Source organism: Anoplopoma fimbria, chromosome 7, assembly GCF_027596085.1.
Source record: "Anoplopoma fimbria isolate UVic2021 breed Golden Eagle Sablefish chromosome 7, Afim_UVic_2022, whole genome shotgun sequence".
In the NCBI taxonomy this organism is placed as follows: domain Eukaryota; kingdom Metazoa; phylum Chordata; class Actinopteri; order Perciformes; family Anoplopomatidae; genus Anoplopoma; species Anoplopoma fimbria.
The window spans coordinates 17,328,430-17,338,051 of NC_072455.1; the positions used below are offsets into that span (position 1 = coordinate 17,328,430).

The 9,622-nt window shown below is 40.5% G+C and overlaps 2 protein-coding genes across 4 annotated transcripts in view; both read left to right on the forward strand.

The window, feature by feature from the left end:
* LOC129093079 (synaptopodin-2) overlaps positions 1-3,766 on the forward strand; it is a 23,100-nt gene extending 19,334 nt beyond the window's left edge. For 2 of the 3 annotated variants that reach the window (XM_054600982.1, XM_054600980.1), the window contains 2 exons: positions 2,687-2,776; positions 3,218-3,442. In XM_054600982.1, the coding sequence (XP_054456957.1) occupies positions 2,687-2,776; positions 3,218-3,263 (136 nt within the window). In that variant the 3' untranslated portion in view covers positions 3,264-3,442. Of the gene's footprint in view, positions 1-2,686; positions 2,777-3,217; positions 3,443-3,640 lie in introns of those variants that run through there. The other variant, XM_054600981.1, reaches the window with a different exon arrangement.
* myoz2a (myozenin 2a) lies at positions 3,688-9,361 on the forward strand. The gene is made up of 4 exons (XM_054601092.1): positions 3,688-3,807; positions 5,720-5,864; positions 8,302-8,485; positions 9,136-9,361. The coding sequence occupies exons 1-4, from the start codon at positions 3,688-3,690 to the stop codon at positions 9,359-9,361; spliced, it is 675 nt and encodes a 224-aa protein (XP_054457067.1).
* The last annotated feature ends 261 nt before the right edge of the window (positions 9,362-9,622 follow it).

Consider the following 9,622-nt stretch of genomic DNA (forward strand, 5'->3'; position numbering starts at 1 on the left):
CCTGACATATAGTGCATCTGTGATGGTTTCACTGTATTGCTTCCATTCAGAAAACACTTATTATACTCATAATGCGATATCGGTAATCAATTGTGCTCCAAACTATTTCAGATATGGATTCACATAAAGGCTTTTTACAAAATAAACACACCCAAATACCACTATTTCACAAATTGCACTGTGTGTTTGTGCTCTTTGCTCTCAATTCCAAGCATGAAATACTTGGCTCCGGGCCATTTGTTGCTTGCTGTACCATCCCATGAAGCTTTTTGTATGATGTGTTGTCTTGAATAGTCACTCGCTCCGTATCCAGCGAGGGGGGGGCTGTTCCCATGGTGACCACCAGTTACATAACAGTGGATACCTACTGTAGCTGAAGCATTAGAGAATGAGAGATAAGGACACAAAGAGAGATAACAAACAGAAGTTATTTCCATACCAATTTAGATTTTGAAAATACTGTTTTGGATTCAAATGTCATTAAAATGGTAAAGCGCCGTGCACGTAGCTTTTAAATATATTTAATTTTGTGTATTGGGTTCCTGGACTAGTTTTCCTTATGCCAGGCATTGCAGTATGCCAGTGAACTTACTGCTTTTAACATCCAACCTTATGCTTTCCTTCCCCGCGGTGTGCTCCAAATTCAACCTGCTTTCCTTTATTTGTCTCTGTTATCAAGTTTAGAATTATATTGGAGGTAAATTAAATTTAGCAAGGTCAATTAAAACATAGTGACTGGATTATAAAGTGAGTGCACCCTATTAGGCCTTGCTCCTATATCACATGATGGCATTTAAAACAAATAGTATCTGATTGGCCTGTAGGCCCTGAGGGGGCCATGTTCCCACACTATATGTCACTGAATATAATTATTGTTAGCTGTGCACTGCAATCCTGGAGCGCTGACGAAGAACAACTGCAACTAAAACAACTTTATTTTTGATGTTAAAGCTTTGCCAGTGGTTATAAAGAGTGTTTTCAACCCTTATGTTCTTTTTTAGTTCTGTTATTCATGCAAAGTTGCAAGATTGCAACAGATTATTGCTCTTTGAACAGGCAATTTAGTCCAATGCTTAAATTGTAGTGACCTTTATTATGCCTCAGATAAAGCACATTCCCATGCAGTCATGGTGACTGTAGAAGAGGTGGACCACAGTGGGCCAAGCAGGAATATTATAGACCAGGGGTTCACAACCTTTTTTTGTCATAATACCCCCACAGCAGATGAACTCAAGTCCTCCCTTCATCTACTCTTCACATCATTTTTTCAAAAAGTGTCTATATGAATACATTTTTAACTGGATATTATGTTAGAATCGTTCATCATCTGTTTCAACCATTTTTCCATAACTTTTTCCATAACAGTGACTGTTTCAACTTTTCTGCCGGCATGCATATTTTTATCTAGTATAATTTTTTATTTTATTTTACATACTCTTAATCAACTGCAGACATACCCCGCTGGGGTACTCCTGGTTTTGAAATCAGTGATATTGATCCTCCTGCTACTGGCAGGAAGATAGATAGCTAGATGGAGGGTAAAGCCAGCAGTAGTGGCAGTGCTCTAAATTTAGTCGCCCCTCCGCTTGTGAACTAAATACCAATGACAACAGTCAAAGTGACACCCACCCACTCATTCAGTCACTTAGTCGGGTTAGGCTGCAGCCCCCTCTGCCCTCCCTCCCAATGACAAACCACAGTGCCGGGGAGCACGAGCACCCACACGGGTTGCACCACCCAGTCTAACTCTCTCTCCTCTTACCTTTCCGACTTCCTACCCCAAGGAGATAGAAAGAACTTAAGACTCCGCCCAAAAGGGGTCCTTCAGGACAGGTAAGACAACACTCGGGCCTCTCCAAAGGTGTGCTTTCTAGTTCTAATGTGATACTTCCACTTTGACTCAAGCATGATTGTCACAACCACCTACAGTTGCTCCCTCCTTATTTTCCTGTCAATCACACAGCTAGCCTCGTGTTTCTCTTAGATAAATGCAAATCTCTTTGTTTTATTGTTTGACGTTTAATCTGGGGAATAATCTTATTTATCAGCAGCAAGTATGCATTAATCCCCAAACATGTTTTTGCTTACATGTCTTTTTTAAAAGTGAATACAATTAATATGATTCTGAAGTTGTTTTAATAAACAATAAAAGTAAACTTTACAAGCTTGCCTTCTGCTGAACTAAAACCAATGATGAGTGATTTGCTTGTTCAATAGACTTTGGCTATGAAAAGCTCCTTTGTTCCACCAAGAAACTTTATGAACATAATTTTGGATTGACATGAAACATTTGTGTTGTGTTCACTTCCGTGGGGCTATTACATCCACTGTCACAAGTGTTTGCTGTGACAGCAACATGTTCTCTATCTGTTTCCTTTCAGCCCACTTGGGTAATTTCAAACATATTGATTCCCAGACCCCTGACACAGCTGGTTGCCATGTCTGAAGAGCATGTGCTTGGCGTTTAACAGCCCAAGGTTATTTAAAGGGATGTGCTAACTTTGCCCTTTTCACTGCCCCAATAAATTCTATCTGCTTCGGTGGGTCTTTGTGCGTGGTGTGGATGCTCGATGTTGGCCAATCGATGGCCAACATGCAGCCGTGTCGTCTTGCTTTTGTGTTTGAACAGGCTGCACTGATGTGCTTTGTCTCCTGTGACTTTTTGCCTTACCCCCCGACTCCCCAGGGCTAGCCATGTCACAGTTCTCCACCATGACGACCGGGGAGAGGAAAATGCAGGCAGCAGCAATCTGCAGGGAGGTTCAAGCCCAGGAAGGTAGCGGCATCATTTCCTCTTCACTTCCTTGTTTTATAATCCCTCTGACCTCTCAGTCTCTCTCTCCTTCTCCTGTTGCATCACTTTCTTTGCTTCTGTTACCATCACACCTCCTCTCCTTCTCCTCACATCCTGCTCCTTCCACCCCCTTACATTCTCTCTATGTCACACGTATCAACATAGACATGGATTTAACACCACAGCTTACAGTTCACATTTAATTCTCAGTCATATTAACTTTACTGTAATTGCTGGCTCTCCCTGCCAGACGCACTGGACACTGCCACATTCACTTTATAAAAGGTATGAGCCCACCACTTGCCAGTGCAGCAGTTGCCAACCTTCCCTTCTACGACCCTGACTATAAATAAGCAAATGAATACTTTTATGGGCCAAAGTAACTAATCCCTTTGTCGTTGTCCTTTGAACGCGCTATTTCAGGGCGAGGACAACTCTGTGGCTGGGTCTGAAGGCCACTGACAGCTGAAAGATATTCTGGCAAATTATGCCCCTCACACTTGGATATAGGCCTGTGACATCTCCATGATCAGCATGCAGTAGTGAGCACGTGGTGCTAACCACAAAACAAGCACTAGACATGAGTGGATTTCAAGAGAAGATAATTGCTCATTCATCATATTGGCAGGAGTACCAAGTCAGCAGTCCATGTAGATGGCTTTTTTTTGCAGCAGTTTTTTTTTTTCTTTTTTCTGTAGGCATATTATTTATGTTCATTGAGGTTTGATAGGTGGGAGTATAGGAAATTGGAAAAAATAAATTTGTCTTGTCTGAAATCAGATCAATTTACAAGTATATATTGTATACACAAGGCCTTCAGTCTTTTGTATGTCTCCTTGTGTCCAGACATGGAGATGGATCTTGGGAAGAAAATGAACATGCCTAAGGACATCATGCTGGAGGAGCTGTCTCTTGCCTCAAACCGAGGCTCCCGTCTGTTCAAAATGCGCCAGAGACGCTCAGAAAAATACACTTTTGAGACCATCCAGAATGAGAACAACAATAAGCTCAATGTAAGTAGGAGCGTGATGCAATAATCATATGTGAAAGAATACATACAAAATTACTCATTTTATTAAGTTAATTCTGTCTAATTTGTTTGTTACAAGAGTAGTTGGACATTTTTCGGGAAATACACAGAACCCCCCTTCTTGCCAAGAGTTAGGTGAGAAGATCAATACCACACAAAAGTGTGTTCGTTACTGTTGAGCTAGAGGTTAACTAGCTTAGCATAAAGACTGGAAGCATGGGGAAACCGCTAGCATGGCTCTGTCATTTCTCAGCAAGGACGTAGATTAATATGGATTATCATAACACTAGTAAAACCCCCATTGATGAAGAGGTTATTGTAACACTGTCACACTACCAAAGCAGTTTTCTTCAAGCATATTCATCCATTTTCCCCACATCTTTCCCCTCCTTCACTTAATAAAAACAATCAAACAATACCTTACATCCTGACAAAGTATATGTGGGAAAGATAAAGCACTTGAAGTGTTTATTTGACTTGTGCTGCAGACTCGGAGTAGCACAAAATAGTAGTTATGAAAGTCTTCCATTCAGTCACAAGTAGCTTTATTAATGCCCTTTTGTGTATGGATGGGCACTGTGCCAAGTCAGCATTTTCTTTTCCCAGCGGTGCTTATCTTAGCGTGGCCTGGTCACACATAAAGCAATTTATGTACCAAAGCTCTCATTAAAATTGAATCAAGATAAACTAACTAAGTTCTCTTTGTTATATCCAATTAATTAGCGGCACTAGTTATATCCTCTTTAATTTACTTGTATGGTGACTTGTGTACTTGATGCCCTCATGAAGTCCAGAGATAAAATAATTATTATGCTCCAGGGAAGTTTTTCGCCTCATCTTTGAAGTGAGAAGAACACGCATATCTCTGGTTTGTTTATTGCTCGGGGCAACAGAGGGATTTTGTTTTAAGTTGTCAACATTTCCTGAGGAAGTCCTGGAGTAAATCATCATAAATATCTTTCAGAGGGATGAAAGCTGGATGCTTGGGCTGCAGTGCATTTTGTCTCAGCCCACAAAGCAATGTTTCTTGTTGAGGAAACTCAGACAGTTTCTCTGCTTGTAAAATCAAGGCTAGTTAACTGCTTTGAGTTCACATGAAAAATAGCAGCACTGAACATTGGGGAATTTGGTTTCTTTAAGAATCCGCAAAGCTACTGTGCCACTGGTTTTCTGTCCTCGCAAGTCACATTTTTCATTTTAGTTTAATAAACTATTTTTGTCATCTATCAAATAATCAACCAGTGCCATGCGAGTGCCATGAGAAAGGAAATTGTTGTTTAAACAATGTCTTCATAATGTCAACTTAAAGGTACAGTCTGTAGCAATAAGGGATATCTATTGGCAGAAATGGAAAATAACGTTTTTTTGCTATGTTTTCTTTAGTGTATCATCACCTGAAAATATCATAATGAATCATAATGTTCTTGCTACCTTAGAATAAGCCGTTTATTTCTCCATAGGGAGTGGGTCCTGAACAGAACAGACAAACCAAACACTGGCTCCAGATAACGCCATTCTCGTTTTTTCTTTGACCACCATAGTTCTCCAACATGCTGAGCAAAATGGAGAAGTTTCAGTTGGTTGCAAACTTCAGCCTCACCGCTAGATGCCGCTAAATCCTACACACTGCACCTTTAAAAAAGATTTTCTGGAGCCAAACTTGATCTACCAAAAAGAAAATCAGTAAACGCAAGCCTAATAAAATAAAAACTTAGACTACATTTCTAAGACAACTGGGCAACTCTACCTGCCGAGGCGATATTAAAAAGTCCACTACTGTTCTGGGTTAAAAATTTCAATTTCAATCAAATCTTAAACTTAAATCTTTACTTAATCCTAAATGTATGTTTAACTTTTCTTTTAAGTTCAACTCACCTCTTGGATCTTTCTTTCAGAACATGATACTTTCTCAAACTGAGAATGGGAGTGCCACAGACAACCACAGCAGCCAGAACAATGCGGATGGCGACCAGTCACCTGCTGTGCCATCTGACACACCAGATACAAGCATGGTGGCAGATCCAAACAGCATCGCCCCAGGTAGGTGATAATAAAACCAAAAGGACCCAAAATCATTGCAGCAGTGACATACTGTAGCTAAGGTAGGATCGACAAACCAGACGACCTCTGTTCCAATCAGTGACCGCACTTGGTCTTGTTTTTCTGCAGAGCAATATAGGAACTGCTTTTATACATTTATCCATTTATTACATTGTCACTGACAAATCCCAGTCCTGTTATTTATTTTAGCTAAAATAATCGCTGTCATATCTTGCAAGGTTTTGGCTTCATTAACATGTTTGGTATTATATTGCCATACTGAACTTCATCTTCAGTTGTTTCTTTCTTTAAACATACTGAATGTTCAGCTCATGAGATTGTTCTACTCCTGGTGGATAGAGTGTTTGAATCTGCTCTCCACAATGCACTGCATGTGCCGTGTTTTGATTAGGATTCCACAGTTTTTCATTGTTTGTACTCACGCAGGCTTTGATCATGCAGGAAAATGTTTCTTCTTGCCTGGAATCTGCTTGACGCCAACATATTTTTATTCCCCCTCTCTCTGCCTGTCTCCTGTTTTTCTATCTTTATCCCACTCCTGTTTCTTTTCTACTCCTCCACAGTCCCACAATTATCTTACACTCCACCGTTTTTTGTTTTTTTTAACCCCTCCTTATTACAATCAGCTTTGACCATCTTTTCGAAATTTGTTGAGTTTTACCCACGGGAAGTGTTTCCTGTTTGCCACAGATACCATCAGGTTTGCACTCACTTCCTCCCTCGCGTCTCAATTCTGCCCAGTGGACACAAAACCAATACAGATTTAGGTACCAGTGCGTCTGCAGGAGTGGGGTGTTATTTCTGGAGCTCAGGACCAGACACCAACCTTCAATGTCTCAATGAAGTCACTTCAGCCTTAGCAGAAATCAGGCCAGAGTTCATTAGGTATCAAATGGTAGGACCTCTTAAAATAGAACACTCATTCACCCAGGAGTGCATTTTCCATACTCCTGTACAGCAAAATGTCTTAACAAGGCTATAGTGATAAGGCGAACACTTACAATGATTGAGTTTTAATAATACAGCAGTTGGAAGATAATATGCTGAAGATAGAATAAAGTTGAAACTAAATTATTGTGACAATTTACCATAAGATGCATGGTGCCATAGATGTTGATCAAGGGTCTCTTATATGCATTTTAATTGTTTTGTGCCATTCTCAAAACAAAGCATATATAAATATCAAATGTGTCTTTTGTTTAGAACCATTTTTCAAAATGCTGCCACATTTTCATGTTTTAGAAAACTAGTAAAAAACACTTTTTCTGGCTTTTCAGGGCTTTTCGGGATCCCTCTTTCACCTCCACATAAAGTACATAGAGCTGGATGAATGGCAGTCCTCTCCCACAAAAATATTAACTCAGCCAAAATACCAAACCACAAGAACAATATTCCATGGCCTAGGAAAATCTTTTGCACAATGTTTTGAAATAGATTTCCCCCCAAAACTGTAAACCTCCCTACAGGTCTGTTTGGTCTCTCTTGCTTCCTCCTCAGGGCAAGACATAAAGTCAGGAAGGGGATTGTTCATTGTGAGAGGTTTGGACGTGACATGACGCCCTGTGTTATGTAATGCCTGAGCTTGCAAGCCCCCCTGAGTGAAGCACTGGGTTTGAAGGATAGTGGTTTGGATAGGCCTCTCCCATCGACACACATAGACTATGCACAGAGGCATACATGCAGGCATCCACACACACACACACACACACACACACACACACACACACACACACACACACACACACACACACACACACACACACACACACACACACACACACACACACAGAATTACAAGGAGGCTGCCCCTTGATTTGTTTTGCTTTAACAAGGAATTAAGGGCTAAAGAAAATGCAGTGGAAGGTATTGCAATGTTGCACACTTGTGTATTGATACAACAGTATGTGTGATACAACAGTATGTGTGTGTGTATATATATATATATATATATATATATATATGCAATCAATGTTATTAAAAAAGCCCCTAACACTCAGTCATTTAAAAGTTTAAAAAGCAAAAAAAAAAATTGTAGCAAGAGGTACATTTTTTAACTTCAGTACCAAGAAATCATATGATGAGACATTAGCAAACTGCATGCACTCCTACTCAAATGTACTCATGACCAGCTGACCAGTCTGTAATCGTTTCATACAATAGAAAATTAAAGTGAAGGATCAGCACTTTTTGGATAGCCTGTGTCTTTGTTGCTAAGAAATAGTATTGAATTTGGCTATTAGGTTTTACTTCATTACTAACCACCAGTAGTGTAATGCCCAAACTTGACTCCAGAATTGAGTAAAATCTAAAAAAAATCAAATGGAAAATTTGGAAATGGATATATTAATGCCTGCTCTTTATTTGACATTAGGAAAGCCCTATTATCAATCACTATCTATGTTGTCAACCCAACCAGGGTACGGAGGTCCTTTGAAAGGCATCCCTCCGGAGAAGTTCAACAGTACAGCTGTACCAAAGTCCTACCACTCACCCTGGGAGCAGGCCATCATCAGTGACCCGGCATTGGTTGACATGCTCATCACCCATATGCCGGAGCCGGAGCCCAAACAAGATCTACCAGGATACAAAAGTTTCAACAGGTAACAACCTAACATACGGAAGGCAAGTCATTAATAAAATAAAATTGTCAACAAAATGCCACATTTAAAGAAGCATACACATATAAACTGATTTGTTGTTTAGCCTGTGTGACTTTCTGTAAAAAGCAGCCACTGTGACCCCAAGTAGCGATTATGTGATGATGGTAAATGTTTGACCGTGGGAGAACAAAATGAGACTCATAAAGTCTTAAAACTGACTCAGTGGTATCGACTATATACAGAAATATCTGAAGTTTGCTTACATTAGCCACCATAAGTATCTGGTCATACCAAACCAGGTAAGGCTGTCCTTAATTTCTTTTTAACTGAACATAGGTGCGTGTTATTGCTTATAAATTAAATGTTTATTTCATAAAGTTGTAATATTTTTTTTATTCAAAACTGACATAGCTTTGCTTCTATTTATCATGCGCACAAATGCTGGCTGAGCAAAATGAGTATTGTCCTTCATCTAACTCACAATGTACAAAAGTATGCTTTTCACTTAAAGTAGCCACCTCTTAGAATATGTCCTCCGGTCATAGTCTTCGCTTGGCTGTAATTAGTTGCATCACTTCAGATGTCACTGCAGTCCCTCTCATTAGCACATGACAACTACTGTTAAAACACTGTTCCTCCGTCACCTCCAGGGTGGCAACCCCGTTCGGTGGTTTCGGCAAAGAACCTAGACCTGCTCCCATCAAGGCCCTCCAGGTGGAACCCCTCCCCAACTACCCCGAGCTCCAGGGGGACGCGGAGGTGGATCGACCCTCCTTCAACAGATCTGCTCTGGGGTGGGTGTCGACCGGCGGCCCAATCCCCCTCCAGACAGTTTCCTTTGAGCCTGGGCTCATCCCTGAGTCAGAGGACCTTTGAACCCATAATGAGGTCACACAGAGATGCTGTCTACTTAGTTGCTGCACCAGAGGTTAGGGTGGGCGGGGTAACGTCACAGTCAGGACATAGTCAGGGAGAGAGAAAGCTTCAAATTACCGAGAATGCAGCATCCCTCTGTTTTCCAGGGAAGTTAACTATGCACTGCTGTTAAAAAATGATTAGTCATCCTGTACAGTATGCAGAGACACTACTGGAATAAATGGAATTCATTGTAAATTAATGTGCATAAGAGTATTTTAT

Excerpts from the sequence above, each read along its gene's own strand:
- myoz2a (XM_054601092.1), top strand. The coding sequence starts at position 3,688 with ATGCTGGAGGAGCTGTCTCTTGCCTCAAACCGAGGCTCCCGTCTGTTC. Across the intron at positions 3,808-5,719 it reads AGAACAACAATAAGCTCAAT|AACATGATACTTTCTCAAAC; the intron begins GTAAGTAGGAGC and ends TCTTTCTTTCAG. Across the intron at positions 8,486-9,135 it reads GGATACAAAAGTTTCAACAG|GGTGGCAACCCCGTTCGGTG; the intron begins GTAACAACCTAA and ends CGTCACCTCCAG.